This window comes from Larus michahellis, chromosome 10 (genome assembly GCF_964199755.1).
Source record: "Larus michahellis chromosome 10, bLarMic1.1, whole genome shotgun sequence".
Taxonomy (NCBI): domain Eukaryota; kingdom Metazoa; phylum Chordata; class Aves; order Charadriiformes; family Laridae; genus Larus; species Larus michahellis.
The window spans coordinates 23,702,078-23,728,513 of NC_133905.1; the positions used below are offsets into that span (position 1 = coordinate 23,702,078).

The 26,436-nt window shown below is 41.9% G+C and overlaps 1 protein-coding gene across 4 annotated transcripts; it reads right to left on the bottom strand.

The window, feature by feature from the left end:
• Positions 1 to 286: 286 nt before the first annotated feature.
• Positions 287 to 24,615, bottom strand: PTPDC1 (protein tyrosine phosphatase domain containing 1). Of its 4 annotated transcripts, none has more exons than XM_074602748.1 (10): positions 24,566 to 24,615; positions 11,933 to 12,025; positions 9,029 to 9,200; positions 8,140 to 8,220; positions 7,799 to 7,917; positions 6,881 to 7,018; positions 5,010 to 6,205; positions 4,086 to 4,271; positions 1,992 to 2,102; positions 287 to 1,157 (listed from the first exon to the last, which is right to left on the bottom strand). In XM_074602748.1, the coding sequence occupies exons 2-10, from the start codon at positions 12,015 to 12,017 to the stop codon at positions 1,041 to 1,043; spliced, it is 2,205 nt and encodes a 734-aa protein (XP_074458849.1). In that variant the 5' UTR covers positions 12,018 to 12,025; positions 24,566 to 24,615; the 3' UTR covers positions 287 to 1,040. The 4 variants fall into 4 exon arrangements, with proteins under 4 accessions (XP_074458849.1, XP_074458850.1, XP_074458851.1 ...); XM_074602749.1 differs by lacking the exon at positions 24,566 to 24,615 and adding an exon at positions 24,261 to 24,398; XM_074602750.1 differs by lacking the exons at positions 11,933 to 12,025; positions 24,566 to 24,615 and adding an exon at positions 9,753 to 10,244.
• Positions 24,616 to 26,436: the final 1,821 nt, after the last annotated feature.

Below are 26,436 nucleotides of genomic sequence, written 5' to 3' on the forward strand. Positions count from 1 at the left end.
CTCCAGCGAGCCGCGACGGCCCCCCCGCCCCATGAGCCCCCTGCTCCGTCCCACCAGCGAGGACTGGAGCCAGCCACACCAGGGTGGGGCTCGGGGCGGTGACAGATCCCCCTCCGCCATCTCACTGGATGGGCAGTTTTTCTTGATATTATTTTATATTTTTTAGTAGTATTATGTAACTCTTATTTATGCAAGTTTTTGCTTCACATAAGTACGGACTGAATTAGAACCTTACTAAGTTTTGATAATTGTTTTTTCTCCCTTAAAATAAAATCTATAAAAGTTTAGCTAATAAGGTATAATTTTACTCTTATTGAAATCACTTACAATGCCACAATCGATATTCTGTCAAAACCACTTTAAAGCTTTCTTAGCCAAAAAAGTCTAAATTAAGGCCTTTTGATAACTTAATACGCTTCATGTATTTCTTTACTGCAACACCTTTTAGAAACACATTGGCATTGGTGACAATTATTTAAGAGATCTAAAAGAAAAAATTATCTGCCATTAACAGGAGACCTCAAAATCTGTTCATTATTACTCTTAGTCTTATTTTAAAATTTCTAAAAGGAAGAGGAATTTAGTAAGTTCGGTCAGTGTTTATTTTCTGCAAAGTAAAATCAAATAACATGAACGTAAACGCACTTGATGATACATAAATATTAACTCCATCTATTAAACCTTTGTGTAGCATGGCACTGAACTTATGGCAACTGTGTAACTTGAAAATAACGTTGCTTGCCAATGACAGAGGTTTCTAAATCAATAAATACATTTGAAACCACAAGAGCGGTTCACAACATAAAAGCACAGTACCTGAACCCAAACGCTACAGTACGGTCACACAGGAGCTCTTCTTTACAACGGTGTAGATAGAACAATTGTCACTAAAACTCCCTCTAAAAAAATAAAATACTTTGTTAATAACTAGTATTACCTAAAGTTCGGTAAATCATGCCAGACAGCACAAAATACAGTAGCTGGAAAATGCAAAATAATTTGGTAGGCCCATCTAGTTCTTCGGCATAGCTGTGCAGGTATCAGGAGGAATTCTCTGTTCCTTCTTTAAGCTTTTTTCTTTTTTCTTCCAGCGTTTGTTTAAATACTTTTTTCAAGGTATTGTAAACATATGGTCCATTTTCAGAATCGAAGCTTGTCTAATAAAAGGGAGAAATTTAAGTTCAGTTATTAAATAGATGTCACACGGCAAAATGCAAAGTAGATAACCACCATTTTAAAGAAAAAAAAAAATTTTAAGGTTTATCAAAGAAAGTATGCGCGTCACACTGGAGTACTTAACGCTAAGTATTTCCAACTTTATGCTGACCAGACGTTAAAACAAACTAGCAGAAGGAGAAATGTCGTGAGTGTTTTAACAGGTGACACGTCTGCAGGTTCGGCAGAGATTAGGAAGCAGCGGGATGAACGTTCTGTTCAAATCATTTCACCCGCCGAATCTGAGAAGAAAGCAGCTCCGAGCTGAGCAACAGCAAGCTTCACCTGTCACTGTGACTAAATGATTCCAAAAGCAGAAATTATTTATACACATCCTATACTAAGGGCCCGAAACATAACTTGAATTGCAGCGTAACTTCAGGAAATGATTTAATCTGATGGAAAGACTCCAAGTAGTACAGAATCTACCAAGGCCTTTGGTAAACTACTCCCAGTGACTAATTATTCTCACCGCTTAAAAATTATCTTTTCCCTAATTTGAAGAAGTCCATGAATTGGCAGTGATCCAGAAACAGAAAAAAAAAAAAGATACTAAAAGATTAAGGCTGTAGTGGCAGAATTTAATTACGGTGAGAATATTTCCTATCCTTTATGTAGGCCGATTATTATAAACTGCAAACTCCGAAACAGATAAGCCGGAGGACACTAAGTGTGAAGGAATTACTGCAACTTTTCTCACAGAGGCCTGCTCTGTCGATTCACCCTTCGTGATTTAAATCAACTAAACGCGATGTCAGGGACAAATGGTTACTTGCCTTAGTGAAAGCTTTAATAGCACGAGCAAGTAAGGCCTCCTCCACGTCGGCTGGGAGCGTCTGCAAGTTCACCACGCAGTGTAAAATACAAAGGATGGTCTGACACTGTTCCTGGCGGGTAAAAGGATCAGCGGCTCATTAGAAGAAATATTTTCCTGAAAAACATCTCGCTTTCCGTTTTTGTTAACTGCTGTTTAACTATCAGACTGCGCCTTCCTGTGTTGAAACCCCGAGGTGCAGGAGTTGGGGAGGGAATTTTCCCAAGCCTAAAGAGCCTCTACATAATTATTTCCATCGTGATGGGAGAAACTCTTCCCTTGTAGCGTACCACAAACTGCTCTGGAAATTTCTAGGAGGTCAGGCATGCAGCTGGAGACTTATTTTTCAAGGTCCCCTACACAAACAGTAGCATTCATGTGAATTGGCATAGAAAAAGTGAGATTTGATCTTTTCAGCCCAAGAAGCTATGCGTGTTTAGGGCTCTTTCCCCAATTAACACAGGATGATTTGCATCTTTCCGTCCTACCAGATCTCCTTCGCCATTAAAGGAAGCTTGCAGAAAGACACCTGGGCAGTGCTAGCAAGGATGCATAAAGTGAGCGACGGTATCTTTGTGGCTGCTGGTTCCTGGCCCTTTTCCAAGGGAGACAGATCTCCGCGCTGGCAGTTCACTTATCAGTGAAAACTCAATTAACACTTGAGGGATTTCTGGGAAGGGCAGGTAAATATGCACCCGTACGTAGCGGGGGCTGACTGGCTGGAGAGCGGATCAGCAGGGAGAACCTGGGTGTCCCAGCGCACACAAAGTTGAACCCGAGCCGGCAACGGGCCCTTGCGGTCAAGGCAGCTTAAGAGCATCCTGGGCTGCACTAGAGGCCAATTGAGGTGACACATCTGGAGTGCCAGGTCCAGCTCTGGGCTCCTTGGTACAAGAAGGACGTCGACATACTAGAACTAGTCCAGCGAGAGGCCACAAAGATGATTAAGGGACTGGGGCATCCGACACACAAGCAACCTGCTCTAGTTGACTCCATTTGGAGCAGGGCGGTTGGACTAGAAGATATCCAGAGGTCCCTGCCAACTCAACTATGCTGTGATTCTGAAATAATATAGCTTAAGATTAAGTAAGCTAAAATGAACATTTTAAATTAAAAAAAAAAAAACATAATTATTATTCCTTTCCCATTCATTTATAACAGGTGTCCAGCAGTTATTTTTTTACGTAATACAATTAGAAAGTTAAAACTCCGACAGCGAGGAAGAAGGCGTCAGGAAGAAATACGACATTTTTAGATGAACTTGGGAATTCTGAATGTCAGGTCATGAAGATGGTGACTGCACATAAAGTTCTGAAGGTGTATTCTTGGATATCTGGAAGCTGTTAAAAGGGGCCCTATTTTCCTCATAAATACTTTGGAAACAAAGAATTCCCAGAGAGTTAGGAAATGAATTTGTGTAATTAAGAGATCAAGAAAAGAGGGGGGTTTTGGGGTTGTTTTTTTTTTTTAAATTTACCCCTCATCTAGCCCTTTGGGGAAAGCACAATTAAACAGTTTGGATCAGAAGTACCTGTTTCTTGTAGGAATTTCAGACTACAGATGGCCACAGTTCTGAATTAGGTAGAATAATTTGCCCTGGCTTCTGATTCCTTGAATTGGCAAATTCTTCCTATTCCTTGCCCCAGCTCATCCAAAGCTGATGGATTAACATGGTTGCACAGCAAACAGCACAACCATTGAGCGCAGCTGCCTGATGTGACGTTAATGAAAGCCATAGATGGAGTCACAGAGAAAAAGTTTCTCATCTTTGCCTCTGGATCTCAAACTGCAGAATTTGCAGGGAAATATGCTGAAGTTGAGCTTCTATGAATGGTGGTCAAAGGTCGTATCTGGTATTTCTCTTTTAATATTCATCGTCACAGTATTGATTACAACTTACACTATTCAATACCAAAACAATCCTCATTCTGATTTTCAAAGAGACCGAAGTTGCCTTTTAAAAGTTCAATTCCCTCGCCTAAAAGCCATACATCAATAGTTTAACAGGCATTAACAAAATGTACTTGGCAGTTAAAGAATGAATTGACACATGTACCTTTCTCAGTAAATAAAGTGCGTCCTGTGATTCTGTGCAATTTTTTGCCAGCATGTCAATGTCATCTTTGGATATAATGGGTTCTTTCAGCTGCTCTATCCAGGACCACATCAAGCTACACAGGATAAAAGGATCTCTCTCGGTACAGATTTTATCCCAAGCGCCATCTCGAGAATTCAGTTCTTTCTTAAAAAAACAAAAACAAAACAAAACAAGAAAACCCTGAAAATGCATCATCTATTACTTTTGCCAACATCCTCTTTGACTGTAGCAGTATTTGGCTGTTTACCTTTCCGCAAAAAAACAAGACTTCAGAGTCACAAAAAAATTTTTTTCTAGTTTTTTCCGAAGCATCAACATGAATCAGCAGTAATACAAGCGATTCTTGCACATGACATAAACAGTGCAGCTCAGAACCTCCCAATTATCTCCTAGAATACATAAAACAGCTTTGGATTCCAACTGCAAAGCAAACATTGCGAGGAGGATCTGGTTTTGAGGATAAGCAGTTAAGTTTCCACTAAATTATTTTACTTTTACACGCGGAATCCTCTGATGACTTCTGAGACAGCTCTGCTTAAAACCAACACAGCTCTACCTTAAAATCTCTAGGACTTTTATGCTACCAGTAGCCAAGTTACAGCCACAGATAATTACATCAATTGTCATTAGTTAGTAAATGAACGAACACAACCAGAAACTATGTTCTAATCTCCTGCTAGAGACCAAAATTTGTAGGTGCATTTTGCTTGCCTTTGAAAGAACTGGCCCGTAACTGACAAATATAATCATTTACTGAACCAACAGTATACACTGGTGGCCCAACGGGCCACTTCAAAGCACATGGTGGCATATTTGCCCTTCTAGGAATTAGCCTAGGTGAAATATGCAGAGCCCGTAATATTGAATCGAGTTAAAAATTACCTGCCACATTTCTACCTTCTGCTTCACTTCATCCTCTCCCAGAAATTCATTTATATCTGCAAGTGCTTTCGCTGCCAAAACTCTTCGGGCTTCCAAACTTAATTCTGACTGCACAACAATGTGTGGAATTGCCTCTGACACATCTTTGCTACCTTGGCTTTCGTATCCAATGGAAAAGTTCACTTTGGAAGAAGAAGAAGAATCAGAGTCCTCGGAGACATAGACTCTTCTGCCATACATGTTAGTCTTGTGGTCTTTTCTGTGACCAATCTCATTGGCAAACTTATGCCTTGGTGTTCCAGGCTCCCTGGTATTGTGGATAGATGCTAGACCTGAAGAAAAGGTTCTGCTGCGTTGTACTTCTTTGGTGGAGTTCCTTCTGTGGTAAAGTGAGGATCCGTCTTTTCGTCCATCCAAATTAAATTTCCCTTGGCTCCAGAACATACATGTATTACGCACCAACGCTTCTTTGTTTAAATCCAGCTGTGGCTTTTGTTCGCCCTCCTCACCGCTGTTCTGCTTAAGTTTGCTGCACAGCAGTATCTGAGCAGGTACTGTCCATGCGGTTTCTCCTTGTTCTAGAAGAAACTCAGTTCTCCTTAAATCTGAATCACTGTAGCTTAGGCGCCTCTTCAGATGGGTAAGAGGCTGGAGGCATTCAGCATTCCTTCTTTTCCAAAGAGGGTCACATTCATGTCCCAGGGAGAAAAGAGAATCCTGGGTCTCAAAAGCGGACAAGTGGGTGTGGGAGGAGTCCGACGCATCGCTGTCCTGCCGTGCGAGTTCTCTGTCTAGCTGGGTGGACACCAGCTGAGAAACAGTCTTTTCAATTTCAGCGGAGAGATCTGGTATGTCTAACAATTCCGCCTCTATCACTTGTCGGTTTTCAGCCAAGTCTAGCAGCAATTTGCAAACCAGGTGAATAAGTTTTGGCACGTGTTTGAGATGCCTGCTCTCATAGCCGTGGAGCAGGTGCCTCTGACGGGTCAGGTACTGGGACAGTGTCACTGTGTGTGCCTTGGGCTCACAGCACGCAAATACATTTCTCAGAGGAACCAAAAACTGAGTGAATTCTCTGATGCACAACAACTGCCCTCGAGTCTGGATAGAATTAGGCCTTTTTGCTCTGACAAAAAGAATCGCTTGATCAGCACTCATTCTTGTGGCAAAAACTAAGTAGCAAGCTATTAAAACACCTGGAAAATATGAAGACAAGCATTAGTTGAAGAACTCTCAGTCCAAAACACTCGGTGGAACTATAGGATAAAAAAATAATATAGCTAAAGACAGAGGCTTCACACCCTCTATTAGGCGACGCTGTTACCTAAGTATAGTTGTATTCGCTGGACCACAAGACAGCAAACCCATTCTCACTACCCTGTCAGTGGGAGCTGGTTTCCCACCACAGCATCTCTAAGAGTTCCACCATTTACGAACGCGGGAGCAACGGTGGTTTCCACGGGAAGGCACAGCCAAAAAGGTCTTGAAAGGAGTACGTGAGATTTTAGCTGCTCGACCGAACCCACCTGATCTAACGACAAGTGGCACATTTGTAAACGTCTCACAAATAGTGGACGATGCAGGTGTACTAGGGGAATTTTTCCCATCAAAAAGAAGCTGTCCCATTTGTTTGTAACAGGGAATTATTACGCAGATTCAAAAATGTTCTAACCTGACGGGTTTCTGTTTTTAATATACTAAAGCTGATCCCCTCTAGACATTCAGATGATTTTCACAGATTTGTTTAGCATTTTTAACCATTTTATACGTGTACATCTTGCAAGGATAAAGAATCTAAACCAATTATGAATCATTTATAACCCGAGACCATTTTGCAGTTTTAGAAAACCAAAATGCAGTAGAGCACATACCTGTCCGACCAAGTCCTGCGTGACAATGAACAGCCACCCTCCCTTCCTGCAGGGCGAAAGCCATGACTTTCACCATATCAAGTATAGTAGTGAGAGATGCCACTCCATAATCCTTCCACCCAAAATTATAAAAATAGACTGAAATAAAAAGAGAGAGAGAGAGTTATCTTCTGCCATGCCGAATGTGAGTTTTTCAGGACTATATGCAGAGGGGAGATGACTAATAATAAGCGATAGTATAAAATCGAACAAGGGATCTTGGAATGTGAGTACATATTGTTTGCAAGAGGTTTTCCCATTCCAGTGGACGCTTGCTGTTGAAATTTGATAAATACATGAAGCTAGGAAAGATTTGTCAAACTAAAGTTCAGCTAGAATGTAAGAGGTGTAACAAAACTGAGTGATTCACACAGAAATTACTGAGCTATATATAGGTAGAGGGTAATTTTTTCCTTTTAGAAATGAAAGCACTTCTTCAGTCAAAAGCTGTTTCCTACAGAGAGGCACTTTTTCTCATCTCACCGTCATATGAAAATACAGAAATACTGTCGATACAGATGTCCTCAAATGAAATAACCTTTTATGGTCTAGATAAGAAAACACGGATTGTACCACAATTTGAAACACCATTAACGTTTTATATATTTGTGAACTCAGAAGAAAAAGAAACATTGAAGTAGCTGTTGTCCTTTCTTTATTCCAAACACCTGAACATAAACCCTCCATCTCACCCTACATATACACGATCTTAACAATATGTTACTCACTCTTGATTATATTTGCCAAGTTTCATGTTTACGTCCCATTTTGTGCAACGTTTCTTGCATAGCTGCTTTTAACGCACAAGAATTCAAGTCAGAATATCGTTAAGTGCCCAAATCAATACTTAATGAGGAGCAGCAGCAGGAGTGAACTTACTTCCAGCCTCCATAAAAGCTTCGGGAAGGTAGGTGAAGCCGCTTTCTTGTTCCAGCGGATTCCCACAGCTCGCGTGCTCCCCAGGACGCTGGAGGTTAATTACGGTTTTTATGCCACATCTTAAGGAAGGAACAGATGAGTCAAAGTATTATATGCAGCCAAAATCTCATTATCCCTTCTTTTCTGAAACACACATTTATTCTCAGTGGAGGATAAATCTTTACCTGTATATTGTTAAAATGAAAGGATCTTTATCAACAATCCCGATCTATGTCGAAAGAGAAAATGGATCAGGAATTACACTGGTAATACCCACAATAAACAATGAATAAATTTGTTACCTTTCAAACTGTTCAATAATGTTGTATTTTTCAATTAATTCTGTTGAGGGTCGAGCCATAGCCAGTATGTTATCTGTTATCCTGAGAAATTAGAAAAGTAGAAAATAATGTTGTTATTAATAATTTCCCGGGCATGAATCTACCAAAATAAGAATACTATGTCATATTCAAGAAAGACACAAATAACCTGCTGATCAACTAGAAGCAATTTTTGAAAAAATTCTACTTTATTAGTGTTAGTGATAAACCTTCTTAACCTGATACAGATGGGACATACCAAAAGACCATTACTAGAACTGTTGAAATGCCAGGCCAACGAACATATTAAAAAATTCCTTTGACTAGAAATCTCTCTTTGGCCCTGTAAGGTTTTGTATGCTTTTGCTGTTACAAAAAAATCAGTTAAGAATGTAAAGATACATTTCATGTGAATGTTACTGCACAGGAATATGTTTTGGAACACACACCTTCTGTTAGTTCATCTTCAGTAGATGTTTTTACTTTTAAATCCTATTAGGAACACGTTTTAATTAATTTGCATTTGAAACCTTAGCAAGAACTGTCTATAACCCGGAATGGTTTTGGTTTGTTTTGGTTTTTTTTTTATAATTCATGACAGACAGGTATTTATTCTTTTGGATCTGAGCCAGACTTACTGTAAGTCAACAGAAATCTTTCATCATCTTTACTGGGCTACGTACAATAGCCATTATGGTTTACTGCTAAGCTGTAATTCTGAATCAAGCCATCATTATGTTTTATGCTTAACTTAGCAGTAGCTGATTTAAAAAAAAAAAAAAAAAAAGGTCATTATTTTCCTTTGAATTCTCTTTTTACATAAACACGATCAATGTGGCTACATTTAGTGGGATTAAATGCTGCTGGTTACCAAGAAGAGTAGAGGCCTTTAATGGCTTGCTCCTGGTCACTCCATCGAGCCGGGTTTTCGTACTTGCAAGCACGTCCACCACACGCCATCGAGCACTGCATGTGGCCAGGAATGACATGGCGAAGGCGCTCCCCTACTTTCGTGTATTTTGCTGTTGGACGCCTCGAACTCCCTAGAACACAGGAAAAAACCCCACGTTTCGTAAGGAAGCTTAGAAATTCGTCTCCACCTTAAAAGGTTCGACCTTAAATTGATGAAGCTACAAACAGCATAAATATATGGAACGTGCACTTCAGGCTCGTTTTTCAACACAAAGTAAGGATTCTGAGGGGAAAAAATTTCTTGCGTCACTGCAGAAGTTGTTTTCTCGCGGAGTAAGTTCGTTTTTTCTGATGAAGTTAGAGGTGTGTGATATCCTTTGCAACAGAACAAAAGGTCACAGTCCTCTTCCACCTGAAAGGGAAAATTCTTCGCCGTATACTCGGTGTATGTGTGAACGTGTGCTTCTGTTGTATCTGTTCCTTATAACCGAGCCGGTAGAATGAAAAGCATATATTAATCCTTGAATAAGGAATCAGTTAACAAAATATAAAACACAGGGGAAAAAATTAAGACCCGGTATTTTATGCATATCTATATAAAAGATAGTTAACAGAACAAAAGTATATTAATTTAATAGCAAGAAAATACACAGAACTGCCAACTTTAAGGAAAAGTACTTTACTTTTTTTTTCAGGAAAAGTTGCGTCCAGCTCCTCGGGGCTCAGAGACGATACCGCCACCATAACCCGGTGAGTCGATGACGAGAGTAGCTCTACGACTGAGCTCCGGCGCCTCTGGATTATGCGAAGAAGGGGATCGGAGGAAGAATGCCTCCGACCCTGGAAAAAGTTGCTAAAAATACTCACTGCCGACCGCCTTCGGGGTGAACCCTGCATGACTGAGCAGCCCCAGCTACCGTCTGGGAAGGCTGCTGAGGACGCACTGATGGGGAATTCAAGTTGCTCGGCGCTGAAGTTGGGGAGAGCTGAGCATCCTTCGCCCGCTCCAGCAGCTCGTCAGCACGGGCTGAGCTGTCTCCATAGTAACTAACAGTGCAGGCGCCGCTGCCAGCTCGGGACCGCTCCGTTTGATAGGAATCGAGTCTGTTTGGGACAAACTGTACCACCGCTTGATGAAAATAGTCGCATTTCAAGCAGATAATTTTGAAAACGGACTGAGAACAACCAAAACGCTTTCCATAAACAATGCGAGCATTGAGCTAGTTGTAAATAACGCGCATTCAGAACTCGCTAAGACACAAAATGCGAGAGTCAAAAGAACAATCAAAATGTAGCTGGAGGCTCTGCTTCCTGAGGAATCTGTAAGTACATTATACTCCCCCACCTCTTGGTTTAACATTCCATAACCACCTCTCCTCCTCCACTCAGTCGCTCCAAAATGCATCATTAGCTCTGTAATGATTGGGATTAGTGTGTTCCTACTGAAATTGTTCAGTACATGATGAATTGTAGCCTGTTCGCTCTGGACCATTCATATCTTCTAACAAAACACAATTTGTTATTCAAAACAAAAGGCTTATTTTTATATATTTTTTCAGGGCGCAGCTATTTTATTAAGCAAAGCTGTTAGCCCTACAGATAAAGCAGATGACGGGGAGGAGAAGACGTATCAGTTGAGTGCTTCAGGCTTTGGAAGGTAGATATTAGGTGGCAAACTGCCTCCCACTTTGCTTCCAGTGTGCCAAGACGGAGAATGAGCTGGCCAGAAAGATCGCAACGCTCTCAGGAGCACAAAATTCCCATGCGGCTAGGTGGAGAACAGACTACAGCGATGCTAAATAAACTCTGTCGCCCCGTTGCCTGCGCACGAGACTGCGCGTTGAAGAGAGAGACTGCGGAAATCAAAAAAACCCACCAAAACTTTGTTCAATAAGCAAATGAATCACATTGCTTTTCCTAAAGCTATATGTATACTCTGTTTCTTTTTGTACTGCAAAACCGGTAACTTTACAGAGGAAATCTGCGTTAAGAGAAAGCTCTCTTCCGATAAAAACTCATCAGGCAAAAATCTACTGTTTCCTCTAGGTACTGAAGAGGAACCGAGTGACTGAATTTCAAATACTGCGCCCCAGCTCCTAAGGAGCCGCGGTAAGGTTTGCTGGAGATACCGGGCCTGAAACATCAGCAGGGATGTCATAGAGAAAAGGAAAACATTAAAGCTGACTCTGTTAGCTGTTGTCTCAAAACTCTGACTATTCTAATTCAACAATAAAGCTGCCAGCAAGAGGCGAGGAGGTATTTAAATACGCTTTTATTTTGGGGGTAGGGTGGAAGAAAGGATGAAAAAGGCTATTTCAAGTGCTACCTATATCCAAGAAACGTGAAAAATATTTTCTAATTAATTATATTGCTTCCTCATATTTAATTCTTTTTCTCCTTCTCTTCCCAGAAACTTGTCTTCAGGATACATCAAATGACAGTGGGGCCAGAAATGAGCAAAATAAAATGCTGCACATCATTATTTTCCGACTGAATCTAGCAGGATTTGCAAGTACTCACCCAAACCAGTAAGAGAGGATGACATCCTACAAGAGTTTAAATGCTTTATTAGAAAGGGGACTTTGCTGAAGGCCTGTTTCTATTTTCAGAGAGCTAGGCAGTTTCTGAACACAAAAATCACACAGTTTCTTCAATTAAGAGATCTGACAATATGAAAGTTAAAGAGACATATTACCACATTGTGGTGATGACAAAGTAACGCCGTTTGGTTTGAGACACTTTATGTTTATAATTGGGGACAATGTTTCCGGGGTTTTTAATTTTCTATGGAAAATATTATTTTTTTTTCCCAGAATTTCTCTAAGTACTTTTTATGAATGGCGTATCAGAGAAAAAGTATTACCTGAACTCATATTTGCAAGATGTACACTGCTCTCTAGCAACGAAAAATACGGTAGCTCATTTTGCAGCAGAACTCCTGCAGCCATGGCGGTACCTGTGGAAACAGGAATACGTTCACTGAAAATCTACAACGGAAGCTCAAAAATGCGAAATAAAGCTGAGTACCTGGCACCTGGTTAGAGAGTTGCTGAAGGTTTGGGCAGATAAAGAAGATGGAGATTCCCTTTTTACGCGCAGTCACATGGAGAAGACAATGGGTAATGGGTGGAAGTTTCTCCAGGGGAGATTCCGATCGGACGCAAAAGGACAATTTTTCCCAATGAGAAGAATCAGCCATTGGAACAATCTCCCCAGGGAAGTGGTGGATTCCCCATCACTGGACACTTTTAAGACTCAGCTGGACAGGGTGCTGGGCCACCTTGTCTAGACAGTGTTTTTGCCAAGAAAGGTCAGACCAGACGACCCTTGAGGTCCCTTCCAACACAGTATTCTATGATTCTACAACATGGACTGTGCTTTCTTTTTGGTGTGCAGTCATCTTAAAAGTCAACGGCCTCTCTGACTGTCCTAGCAATTAAAAGTTTAGTCGATTGGGTGTTTCAAGCTCTAGAGTTTGGCCGATTACGTGCTTCAGAACTGCGTCTTTCAGATGGCCAGGAATCACTCAACTCAAAGCGTTTCATGTAATGCCAGCTTGATTTTCTCAAATTCCTGAAAGTAAACCTACAGCCAGAGGTCTCAAACTGCAATCTTGCAAGGGGCATGGCAGCACAATTTCTAGATCCCCCTGTTTGTAATTTTCGTCGACGCTTCCCAAGCAGGCTGTCCACGAGTTATATGCGTTCTCTGCTCCCTTCCCTCCCCTCCTCGTTTTCACTCCGTTGGCAAGTTTGAAGTCAAATACGTAACGATTCTCCTCTAACAAGAAAATTGAACGCAAGAGTCTGTCTAAGCAGAAAACGGGTTTTTTTCTCATGCTTTAATATAATTTCTAATACACAGTAAGTCCTGCTCTGAAGACCTTCTATCTGACAAAAAGAAAGGTAAAGGAAAGCTGAAAATGTGAACATATTAATCGGTCACGGTGATGTTTAGATAAACCATTTACATGGATCTTGAGTGGAAATTCTTACCCAGTGTAAGATTACCATCCTGCTTCTCTTATCTCTGTAGGAAAATAGTTGCAAGTATAACAAAAAAGCATTTTTTATACCAAACTAAGTAGGTCTCTGCTGTATGTATAACTATGGAAACTTTACTAAATAGACAAACCTTAGGTCCCAAATTCTGCAAAACCAGTATTAGGATTCGGCAGCACAAATAATGTTTTAAAAGACAGATTTGCCCAAAAAAAAAAAAAAAAAAAATTAATAAAATAGCATTGTGGGGATTAGGCGGTATAACAGTCCTGGGCTGCGTTGAAGTGTGGTGTTAACTGCTTGCTGTTCATTGTCTACCTTATATCTATAACTCTGCATAATTGTTTTTAAAGTAAATACTTAAATAGAGTCAAATAGGATTTCATTCATTTAGAGATTACATTACCTACCACGTACTTGAATAAATTAGTCTTCCAATAATGCTAGCGGGCTGTACTCCACAAAGTCACCTAGAGCAGCTCTGCCCTGTCCAAGATGCGTAAAGGTGGGACGGGAACACACATCACGTGAATAACCCGCTAATGCTGCTCCATCAGCCCCCTCAGAGGCGAGGATTACGGTTGGTTGTGAAAGCCAAAAGGCCTTTTGGAACTTCCGTGATGCTCAGAAATGCATTTCGAACGTAAACATATCGAGAAGAAGATGAATTAAGATGAATCTTAATAGAGATTAAAGAGTATCTGGAGCATTTCCTACTCAACTACTAGACTCTGCACTTTCAAACGCCGATCCTTTAATAAATATGCAGGAATATTTGCATATAATTGCATTCTATTTGGAGAAGCTCCAAAACCTCTATTTTTTTCTTTTTCCAGCGGACTTTGGGATGGCTTTCATGATCAGAGGAAATTTTGTAGCTAGAGAAATAACTTTATTTTACCCCCAGAAATTCTTTTTAGAGTTAATAGAGTTGGAAAAAAAAAATATTAATAGCTTGTCCGGATAATAGACAAGCATTTGAAAAAGACATGTCTCATTATCTGGGCAGCAGAATCCCCACCAGTATGACTCTTTAGGTTTTCTATTTCCTTGCACTCAAGCGTTAGAAAAAATGAGATGAAATATCAGAGACATTTCTATCATCGAAAACTTCTTTTTTTTTTTTAAATCAGAATTAAGGCAAACGAGGCCTCTTAACCGAAAAGGGAAGAGATGGAGATTCAGGCAGAAGATAATACACCCACAGATTGTTCTAAACGGCAGAAGTAACTAATGCGGTTATTTGCTGCGTAACAAACTAGCCTTCCCTCAGTTTTATTAACGAAGATACAGCAAATCCCTATCTCCTGGTCTGTATAACCAGGCAGTTCCAATTGACTTAAAATATTTTGTCTGCCTGCCTTTCGGCTTGCTAAATTTACGCCCTGACAGGTGTTTTGAATTGCACAGTGCGATCAACGTGACCGATTCCCTTATACTGGTTTCTGAAAAAAAAAAAAAAGAAAAGAAAAGAAAAGTAAGTTTGCGACAAATCACAGAGTTGTACTGCGCTCCCTCAAACAGATGGAAAATGTTGTCATTCAGGAGAGGAAGTACTATTTCGGTGTTGATGTTACTAGAGAGGGATATTACATTCCTGCACAGATAAAAAAGAGTGCTGAAAGTCAAAATAGTGCTTGGCTAACAGAAACAACTCTCTCCCGATTCTTCTATGTCCCAGATAGTTTTTAAAAGGTCCTCTTCGGCATTTTGTTCATCACACGAGCACTTGATAGCTGCTGGAGACAAACCCAAGCCTGGAGCGTTATTCCAGGTCATGCTCCTCCTGAGCGGTGTGAGGGAGCCGAGTCACGTGCCTCGTGGCAGTCCCGACACCACCTTAATCAGATCCTCTCCCTTATCTCTGGCCCACATTTCTATCGCCATGACAGCAAAGAAGCTGCTCTTTTAATCCCCGTTTTCCCCCTTCAAGAAGTGGAACGGTGTCTCAGGTGATGCTGCAACTCTTTAGGCTTTATCACAGGAAGCGATGTCATGAAGCGTGCGTAAACACCACAGCTAACGAAGCAAAACATAGTAAAAATAACGACTGGGTTGTTGGCTGACTGAAGGAAATAGCAGTACCACACTGCCCGAGGGAACAAGGGTCTTGAAATCATGATACGCCGCCAGATGTCAGGCACTAAGGGGGACATTTCAGGAGGTCCGCTCCTGGATCTTAGACTTGTTTTTATGTCTCTATGTATTTTTGAGGTGGATTATTTTTTTTCACTATTGAGCAGACCAATTCCTAACAGAAAGGATGTAACATTTTTTGCATCCTGTTGAGTTGCCCCCTTGATTATTCACGTGTTGCATTTGGTGACGTGACAGCTGTCACTCACTGCTTCCTACGGGCAGGGAGGTGACCTTCTCACAGAGGAGACAGCACAGGGACACCGCGCTGTCGCGGGCTCAGCCACCTTCTTTTAAGGAGGGAAGCAGACTCTTGTCCACGTGCATTTCCTCTGGAACAAAAGCACTCCTCTCTCGTAAAGTTACAGGTTGCCCCAAGAACGAAATGAGAGAAAGGAGCAATGTCTAGCGTTTTAGCAGCCAGAAAACAATTATACAGCCAAAAAGCGATGAGACAAGAAGACGCTGGTCCCGCTCCACCTTAGCAGTCAGGATGGTTATTTAAGAAATGCAATTATTATCTTTTACTTCACAACGCGTTTTCGAAAGGGAGAGAAGAGCTCGCGTTCCAGGCTGGAACGGTTCCAGTTGGGGCGGTTCAGGGGGAAGGGTAATGCCCTTGGCGAAGCTCCCCGCTGCGCTTCTGCCGAACTACCTACGGACAGCGAGGTCCTGTCTCGCCAGACTCGTGTGGATTCGGTAAACAAGGCTACGGCAGCCGACCACACATTTCAAAAGATTACTTTTATGCGTTAACATGAAAAAAGAGCTTGGATCAGCTTTCAATTTTAAAATATCAGTGTATAAGGAACGCTATTTTAAACCTCAAATACATGCATACAATAGGCAAACGCTGATGCCTGTCACATAGGATTTTGATGTTATTTTTACTGTTTTCTTGTCTTCTAAAGTGAATTTGTTTTCTCCCTGTTGCAGCCACGTGTAAGTAACTACCCAGTCGCCAAGTTTTTAACGGAGGGCAGCCGACTACAGAGGCAGGTAAGGGACCGTGTCAGCTCAGCACCTAAGCACTCAGGTAACACCTCTAAAATTTATTCCGTGGCCCGATTCCGCAGGTGCGTATCTCCCTGAGAAGCTTTGCTTTTGGGAGCAGCCCCACAGAAGTCCACAGGGTATCTGCCTAAAGATAAGATCACACGGGATAAAGTTTCATTGCCAAAACGCAAAGTTCTGTAAACTGCACTAATTACAACGTTGTAGATACGTAACTAAAGATAACTTAGATAACTAAGACTAAGCAAATACACGATAGTGTAAGGAGGACTGTTTATATTTAAAGAAGTGGTCTCGAAATTCAGGCTTTAAAACCAATGTTTTAAGATTGCCAGATCGCGGGAGTTTTTAAAAGAAAAATCTAAATTTGCTGAGACCGTTAGTCACTTCTACAGGAAGGACTGGTGAATGAAATTGTGTTTTAAATTACAACAGACTATCTAATTTTAACATTGCCGGGAATAACAACCATTTATTTGTAAAGTTTTGTAAAAATGGTAGATAACTGGGTTTTGTTAAATTATGAATAATGAAACAAAATGCAAAGGTTGTTGTTCTAATGTATAGATCAGTAAAAACGCTCGCTGATACTACATATTTCACAAATACTTAAGCTCCAGTTAAGGCAGTTTTAGCACTGAGCACACACCTTTCGGGAGGCACGCACCTCAACTCCCAAGGCTTATTTGAAATGTAAAATGTTTGCTACCTAGAAGCAAACGCCACAAAACAGGAAAAAGAAAATAAACACAAAGATATAGGACAGCGAGAAGACCAGGTAGTTTAGTTAGATGTAATTCACGGAGCAGAACAATACTACGGCTGTTGTAAAACTCCAGTGATTGCACTGGGACCACAACCAGAACGGATTTGTTATTTCTGCATGTGTTTTTTCCCCCTTCGGGAAAAAAATATTCCCCATCTGTTTTAGTAAAAGGTGAATGTCATTTAATCATTAAGTTTGATATTTAAGAAGGACTGTAAGTGCTTTCACGTCCTAAAGAGACAAAAGAATATAATTCATTAGAAGATTATGTAGGTGTTGCTCTGGTGAGTCAGTATTTGCTATTCATAGATTTTTTTGACATAAATAGCAAGAAATGGCATGCTAAAGTGATGGACAGCTCTACCAATTGACTTGATTCATGTTGTTTAAGTCAATTCAGCTTTCCTTGGTAGCGTTAACCCAATAGTTAACAGAAGTTATTTTAAACTACCTTGAACAGGCTGGCAGCCAGTAATTATTATTGAGAATTATAAAGGAGATGGTGTAAAATGAATATATTAACTGTTCTGCAAACAAAACTGGTGACTCAGATACTCTTGATCATGAATATCATGTTTACTAAGAGGCTATCAGACTTGTAAGACTGACTACATACAAAAGAATGAAGCATTGTCCATAATGCATTTTAACAGCTTTCAGAAGCGGAAAAGTTTAAAAAAGAACTCTGCAAGTTAAGAGGAATTATTTTTAAATCTCCTATAGTCAAAACCACAGCAACTTTACGTGAGTTTTAACAGAGTTTCAATAATTTCAATTTAATACCTTACCTGTTACCCTGCAAAAAGAATAAGTGATTGTTGACCCCTTCATTGTTGCGGTATCGCCCACAAGAAGCGCGTTGCAGGGAGTTCACATTTTACAGAAGAGAAGGTGGATGATGTTGCCGCGGTATTTCCTGTAGTTAATTGGATTCGTGATGGTAATCTGGGAGGAGCCAGTAACTATCTTTTCTTAAGACTGTATGAAGAGTGCCTTACGGACTCTGCAGATAATCATCCCATAAACTGCTTTCTGGGTGTGCCTAGATTTTCAAGGGATTGAGGCAAACAGGCCACGTCAAGCTGCTGTTTTAATAACTGACTCTTCCGCCTCTTTTTTTCTGTTCACCTCATTTTCCTATTATCAACCCCCAGTATAGATAGATATGTGCGTGTCTACGTGCATCAGACAACTAAGCACATAGCTACAGAGACAATTTTGTGAAGGTACATTAATGGCAGTTACACTAATACATTATTAATTCTGAAATGCCATGAGAAGAATATCAGAGATGAATGTTTCATTGTTATCTGTGGTTACACCCTGAACAAAACCTTGTTTTTCCTCACCCAATAAAGCACAGATTATCAGCAAAGTATTTACATTGAGTAGTAATTAACTGCAGTAAAAGCAGTATCTCAAAACCATAACAAAAATAAGTTCATCTGAACGTAAAGGATGTAATCTACTAAAAACCAAAGCAAAGACCTTGATGACCTCGGTAAATACCAGATAAAGTAATAAAACAAGCTAAATAAAATAGGATGCAATATTTTATTCTATCTTACTAAATCAATCTCAACCACTAAATATTAGCTGACAAATAAAAAAAAAAAAAAGGCTTTCAACTATTTCCATCACTTTCCCTGCACGTCTTATTAAAAAATCCCTAGCATTAATTAAGCAGTACTCACTGCTCATCATTAAAAATGTCTCCCAATTGTTTAGAAACAAAATATTTGTGCAAGCTTCTGTGGATGTGTATTATTTAAACAAGCAAGGAGAGCAAGCTACAGGAGACAACTCAACCTTATTAATTCCAGAAATATCATCTTGGCTAAACACTTGCCTTAATTTTGGCTAATAGAGAGATGGAGCATATAACAGGACTAAACTGTTTTGTTAATTTTCAGAAACAATTTTGTAGTCAGGTTTTTGCCGTATACTGCTAATAAAAATTGGAAGGAAGAAGAATCCAACTTCTTTTCTATAAAAAAGGTAATTTACTGAGAACAGAGACAAATTAACAAAGTAATCCTTAAAATTACACACCCAGTTTCTTACTAATCTTGCAGGGACAATAAAAAATAAAGTGAACTAAACTTCACCCAGTCATTTTAGTAAGCAGCAAATATCATTTTTAGATACATGTATGGATGTTCGTACGAAGAAAAAACCTTTAATGGGGCTTCAAAAGATTTGTACACAATTCTGGAAAACAACACGCCTTAGGTAATCAAAAACCCGAACAGGTTGTGGAGCCTAAAATCCTCGGTTGCACATCTTTCTTTAGTACAGTGGTAGACGTTTGGGTTCCAGAGGTGCCAAGCACCCGCAGCTCCCCCAGCCTGCAGGTGGAACTGGAGGGTTCAAAACCTCCCCGACCCTGGTCCTCGCGGGTCCCAGTGTCACAAGAACTGGTGAGCAGCCCTACTGCCCCAGCCCCGGGCTGTGAGCACACCGAATGAGGCGTTCACTCAGGTATTTGTGAGAGCAGACCCCAAGCAGTAACCAAAGTCACTGCTTTAGAGGCCCAGCAGAATGCACTGTCGACTTCCTGTGACTTAATTCCGTAGGAACCTGTATTAGCATCACGGAAAATGTAGGGCAGAAAGCACTGGAGGTCAGCTAGTCCCACATCCTGCTCAAGGCAGGGCTGACTCCCAACTCAGATCAAGCACTGGCAGATTCCCTCTCTGAAGATCTCCCCGACAGCAGCATCGCTTCTTGGTTTCATCACGCATCGTTCGTAGTCATTACAGAAGTGGTTCTAGAAATCAGAATCTAAGAAATGAGAGTAAAGGGGCGCATGCATTTTTCAAGTGTCAGCACACAAAAAAATGTGTTAAACAAACGGAGCATCCTACATTTTGTAGGAGGACATGGAGGAGGTTAGCATTTTTTTTTTTAGTTGACTAAAGAACAAAGAGCAGCTTTGGATAACTAAGAAATATTAATTAAATTACATTCTTAATATAAGCATACTCTTCTGGGGAGCGTTCTAAATGCTCACATTTGAGAAGCTGTTACTGACATACTTAGTGTTTCTTTTCATATGGATAATAAAATAACACTATTTACCTATTTGATTCCAGAGGGGGGTAATTCTTGGACGGTTTGGATTCTCGGTGCAATCTCCTGTACCAGTTTGTAGGTGTTAAGAGGTTTGCTGGGTTGCCCCTTATATCTGTTCCTACATTTGTACTCTTTGGTATTAATGGCAGTTTATTCAGCTAAAGAACTAATTTTTCCTAGTGATCTGCAAAGTTTAGCTAGTTCCAGGAACTGGTGCCAAACATGTTTGTTCAAACATCATATTTTTGTCAAGACAAGGCTTTGCGCTAACTGAGATGACTTTTTGGGGGAGTTAACCATTAGGTTGAAATAATTTGCCATTTCCAAGGAAAGAATACACACAGTAGGTGGGATGCTAGTGACTAAACTAATAATCTTCATCTCGCTGCGCTCGGCATTTTCCTGTTTAAACAAAATGAAGAATCCCAAATCCTCTGGAAAATTCTGTTGAACTGTGACTGTCGTTTAAAGACACTAACAAGCTTTTTAGGTAAGTAGAACGGGATCACTAGGCTTCTGGCAGCTTATTCCTCTTGCACTGCATGGGCTGCCTCATGGCTACTTTACAGCAGACTTAGCAAATCCACCTGTCCCGCGACCTCAGGTACTAATTTATCAGATTAGGCAGGTAGAAAACTCTCTAAATTGTCTCATAAGGAGCTGGATGCAATTAAAATGTTTGACCATTGCTTAGGCTGCACTGTTTTCACTGGTACATAGACAGAATCAAAACATCAAAACTATTCTAAAAAAATTTACTCAAACCTAATTTACATTAAGGTTATTTTTAATTTAGTACAAACTATGTACTTAGATTCCTAGCTGGCTTTGGACATTTCCAGCTTTGCCTTTTGCTTTTTGCTCTTCTCATGGTTTGGATAATAAAAATCGCTCAATGTGGCTTTACTTTCAGCTTGTATTGAAATACTGCAGGCAATGCTTTAGTTTTGTGCAACTTTAAAACTGTATGAAATGTTATTAAAGACTTTTTGTAAGTTTTGCTTTTAGATTTTATACGTATACACATATATACATTTATTTTTGCCCCTAAAGCATCATGCAGTACCACTGCAAAGCAAACATAAAAGCAGGGTCACAGCCTATCTTTGGCAGACCTCGACTACAGCGGCAGTGTTACAGTTGTGAGATAAATATACATGTTTAGCTGCTTAATGAGATCCCAGAGCAGCAGCCCACCTGGGATCCCTATCCTCTTTCATCCTCTGTAATTCTGACAGTCTCTCTTTTTCTGTTTGTTCCCCTGTTAGCTAAAATTGCCAATAAATGATAAAATGGAAAGATAGTGAAATGTTAGGTAAAGGCAGCATAGTAATACGAAGCTTTCGATTCAAAAGCCAGTTCTAAAACTGAAGACATTTATCGGGTATTACTTGCAGGTCATTCAATGGACTTGCAACGCAGAAGGTGACTGCAAGGCTAGGAAAATAGTCTAGAACCTCTTTGTAGCCACAGTCTTTCAAATGAAAGAAAAATTCACAACTTAAACTAGATATAGCCATAAAAAGGAAAGGAGAGCTGTAGCAACCCTGCCTAACTCTGCATTGCGAGAGCTCATTCTCTCAATATCTGACACAGGGGTACCCGTGCGGCTGCAAAGCCCTCGTCCAGCAACGGTCTACTTGGGGTTGGTAGCTCTGCCTTTGCAATAGCCGTCACACGTCAGGCTGTTGGAAAACAGAGAAGTAAGGAAGAAATCCTTTCCCAAATTTTAGAACTTCTGAAGAGCTACCATATATGAAGGCCATTTGTGATGACCTTTGCAAAAGCACTGTTTAACGTACATATCGTCTCTAAGAAACACTGGACCTGCTGCGGGTATGCAGAACGGTTGTCGAGTTTATGCACAATAAAACTGAGCTGTTCAAAAACAGCAGACTAAGTAAAAGAAACGAGGAAATGTTAAGAAAAATAAGCAGCACTAAGGCAGACAGTCCTTTCAGGCATTTTATCATGTGCTTTTTGCTAAGGAACAAAATGGTCAAGCTCCGTAACACAGGGAACTGTTTGAGTTAAAGAACCAAAAAGGTCAAGGGAATTTAATCCAAGTAGCCAGAGATCAAGAGTTGCAGGTGGCTCTATCTCCCTCATGTTCCTGTGACAGAATTAAATCCAAGAAAAACTCCAGCGTTGAGAGAAAACTGAGGAAATGGATATGTTTTTATGTTTTCATCATTTTCAGCAATAACAAGCTACCCGAGATCAGGAGTAAAAATGTTTACAAATTTCTGTATTTTCTTGGAAAAACAACTACAGAATACAAGGTCAGGCATAATTGGCGTTTTGTTGTACATTTGCTTAAGCAGTGCTGAAGCCTGAATCTTGTTTCACAAAGAAACGGAAAACCTATGCCTAGGCAACGTGTCTGAGGAAGGAGCAGGGCATCACTGTGTCCCTGCTGACGGCAGAAGATCGCTGCACCTCGGAGCTGCTCGGGGTTCCCACAGAGCTCCGCTGTGGGCAGGACCCTTCCTCACACAGAGGGAAAGGACCTTCAATGAACCGCTTAGAGTAGGCAGGTGGTCTTTAACCGTACGTGGCTGTAACAGGAGAAGACTGAGTTCCTTTTGAAACGTACTTATTTTAAGGAGCCACAGGTATTAATTTTCCTGTACAGGTGAACTGGCTGAGGGTGGCAGTCAGCAACAGCTCTGGGAGGCAGCAGCTGAGCAGCCTCTGCAGCAAGGCAGAAAAATACCCAACCAGGGACTCTTCTGAGTCACCCGCTGAAGTAAATGAGAAACTTACCTTGCCTAGTTGAACCGAGTCTCTTTAAACAAGTCAGCCTTTAATTCTGAATTACATACTAGGAGAAAGAAACACTAAAGTAAGCCAGCAAACTGTATTCTCCATTCAGAAAAGTAGGAATATATTGCCAGAAAGAGGGAATGTATTTGCCAGCTAGCAAAATCCAAAAAGATACAAGCAATCTTGTACCTTATCTGAGCACTTGCAATCCATTTTTTTTATAGTATTTGTAGCACATTCCTTCCCAGCAACTAGCTTCACATGTCAGATTTCACAATTTCTACTCATGGCTTTCATTTGTGATTTTACTACTGTTACAAAAAATACTCATAGTGGTATAACTGGATTTACAATGAATAAAGTATTTACTCAAACATGTGGAAGAAATCTATTCAGATCCGTTTATGCTGCCACCCAAGCAATCACATAACGAGAGAGGATTACATTGCTAATTATATCACAGAGGTTATACTCTTACAGTATCTGGCCCTGAAGACTCTCTCCCTAACTTATTTTGTCTTTGTTGTCTTGCACGTGTGGCTCCTACGTGGAAGTAACACACATGTGGTACACAAACTACTGATCAAAACAAGAGACGGGAAGATGCTTTCAGGCGATACGTAGTTGCAAATACTTATTTTGTACGTGTTCTTTTGGGATTAATTACTCCACAGATGTGGTGCTCCGTTTTACTAATCGAGGTGCAGGCCTCCTGAAAACACGGCTCTTTCGAAGAACAGAAAAGCAAGGGAGCTGTGCAAAAAGGAAATACTTAAGTCTAGATTACTAATATAGCAGGTAATTGTTTCTCAGGATACTGAAGAGCATAGTTACAGTCTGTTGGCAAAAGCAGCAATAGCTACATCTAAAAATTAGTATCCTGCGTTTGAAGAATATGCCATAGGCACGTTTGCCTTTTCAACTCCAAAGGGGACTGGATGAGCTGCCTTTTCCGAAGGTGACGAAGTGACGATTAGAGGTAGGGTATAACTGCCACCAAACACGCAGACGCTGCTGCCAAGTCCCTTTTCCGTCGCAGGTATCGTCTACAAAAGCCGCGCTGCCCTGCCCTCATCCGCAGCCCTCTCAGTCCCTGACAGGCGTACGCCTTGGGCGGAGGTTGAACCCCGCGGAATTTAGCAAAGGCTGGCAGGAAGGGCTGGATTACCCCGCAGTGCTACCAACGGGGGGGGGCACAGGCCGCTGCGCTGAGCTGCGGGTGCCGGGCGAGCCCCCCGGAGGGAGCAGGGCAGCTCCCACCCCCTCGGGGGGCAGACAGGGGCGTCTGGGGGTCTCTGCTCCTTAACGGAGAGCTTCTGCTCTGGGTGTCACCGAGCAGAAAACGTGGAGCTGCTGGAGAACTTAAAGTCGCTAGCTAAGGAAGCGTATTTTAAAGCTTTTCTGCCCGTGCTGAGCACACTGCAGTCGCTTACCTCAGCGAGGGCGGGAGGGGGCAGCCCCCCGCGGCCGGGGGCGAGGCCTGGGGCAGAGGGAGCGCCCGAGCAGCCGGGCCCCCACCGCGCAGCGGGACCCTCGGGGCCGGGAAATGGCCGCCGCCCCGCCGAGGGGCCGCCGCCGGGCGTGCCGCGCTGCCATGGCGACGGGGGCGGGCCCCGAGGGACGGCGGCAGCGGGGCGACCCTGACGGGCCGGGGGGGAAAGGGGTGAGCGGGGCGGTGCTCCCCGCCGGCGGCCGCCGCCGCTGCGGGCAGGGGGCGTGGGGACGGCACCGGACCCACCTGGCTCCCGCCGCCTCAGGCCGCCGCTCCGCCGCCCGACATGGGGGGAAGGCGGTGGCGGGGGAGGGCGCATGCGCCGCTGTGAGGGAGCGGGCTGAGGGGCGGGCGATGGCGGCGGGCTGAGGGCTGAGGGGAGGGCGGCGGTTTGGCAGCGGCTTGTCCCGGTCCCAGACGCCCTTGCTGTCCTTAGCCTTCCCCGCGCAGCCGCCTCCTCATGGCGGCCTCAGAGGCGCTGAGGCGGCGTGGCACCAAGCCGGGGGAGCACAGGCCTCCTCTGGCAGAGGAGGGTTGCCCGAGGGAGAACTTGCCGCCTGCTGACTGCCGCAGCGTGGCACCCGTGCTGTCAGAGGTGTCTCCTTGTTCGTTTTCTTCCAGGTCGGGGATGGCAAAGGGTCGGTGTCGCCCTCGGCTGCCGCCGCCGCCTGCAGCCCGGCCTGGCAGCCAGGCCTCGGGCCTCCTGTAGCTGCCCCCCACCGACAAGTACACAAAACAATAGCGAATAAATTCACTGGCACGGCTTAATGTTTTTAGCATCATCGTGAGTCGTGGATTCTTCTTAGTGGTTAAAATTTGGGGACTTCATTGAAAATTTTCAAAAGTTTCTTTCCATTGAGGTAAATTGTGCCTACAGCTGATGGGGCTGGGCGGGGAGGGTGGGGGGGTGAATTAGCCACATTTATACCCCAAAGGGTTTCAGCTCCAGCTAACTGCTCTCTTGGTTGTTTTATATTTTACTCATTAAAGGTGCCGGTGGTAAAGAGATGCCAAACAGACATCGGTTAGGGTTTTGAGAGGCTTAGTTAGTTTTTTTTAGCATTTTTAACAGACATAAAAGGTGGTTGGGTCTTGGACACAGAGCAGAATAGCTTTGTAATGGTTTGTTTTAATATTAGAGTTGAATACACAGTTCCTGATTAAAGGAGTAATAAGAGCTGTAAACCTGTGTGTTGCTAGGCCGAAACATCTGTCTGCTGGGTAATAAGGGTATTTTTGGAGCGAGTGTCCTTGTAACACACTTGTGAAGTTAAGTTGTGGTTATCAAAATACTTGCAGGTTTTTGACAGTATTACGTGTCTGTCTCATTAGCCACATTAGTAAATTAGCTTGGAGAATTAGTGTCTGTAGTATATCATATATAATTTTCAAGTTATGTTTTTTTAAAGATAAAAACTGTTTCGGGAACTTGGTGGAGGCACTGAAGAGATCTCTCTTGCTCTTTTTCTTTCTCCTAAGCTAAAGGAGCTGTCAGTGTTGGAGAGACAGGGCTTGCTTCTTAAAACCTGTCAGTCTTATTCGTACTGAAGTGTCTTAAACGTGTCTTGGTTTTTGACAGCATTAGCGCACCGCATTTCCTACAATAACGGTGATTTCTAAACAAGCAAAAAAATGGCTGTGTGACTCTTACCTCTCTCTCCCTTTAAAAGATTCCAATGCAGTTTCCCTTCCTGTGTTTACCTGTCAGAAACTATTGCTAAAGTTTACAAGTTTCATTTTTTAAATTAACTACAGGACACACATTTAGTGTTCAGTCCCGCTGCGTGTGATTTGTGCCTTTGCCATCGATTATCATTCTCATGTGTTTAGGGTTTTGCTGGCTCAGGGCTGGAATGCTGAGCTGTGAGCACGCCATGTGATATCTGTTCCCAAAATTTGTGTTTATCATTACATAATTACACGAATAAACAAATTTCCTGTGCACTTCAGAAAGAATTTATAAAATTCACAGAGGAAAGCTTAACGTTTTCTTTGTTTTGTTGAAAAGATACAACCACAGAGGCATACTGCACTTCTTGAAAATAAACGCTGGCTTTGCTCCTTTCTGTCTGAAATAAGGAAAAAGGTTTGGTTTTCACCACACCACGTCCACAGTC

Excerpts from the sequence above, each read along its gene's own strand:
- PTPDC1 (XM_074602750.1), bottom strand. The coding sequence starts at position 9,966 with ATGCAGGGTTCACCCCGAAGGCGGTCGGCAGTGAGTATTTTTAGCAAC. Across the intron at positions 8,221-9,028 it reads AAAGGCCTCTACTCTTCTTG|GATAACAGATAACATACTGG; the intron begins GTAACCAGCAGC and ends CTAATTTCTCAG. Across the intron at positions 2,103-4,085 it reads CACTTTATTTACTGAGAAAG|GAACAGTGTCAGACCATCCT; the intron begins GTACATGTGTCA and ends TTTACCCGCCAG.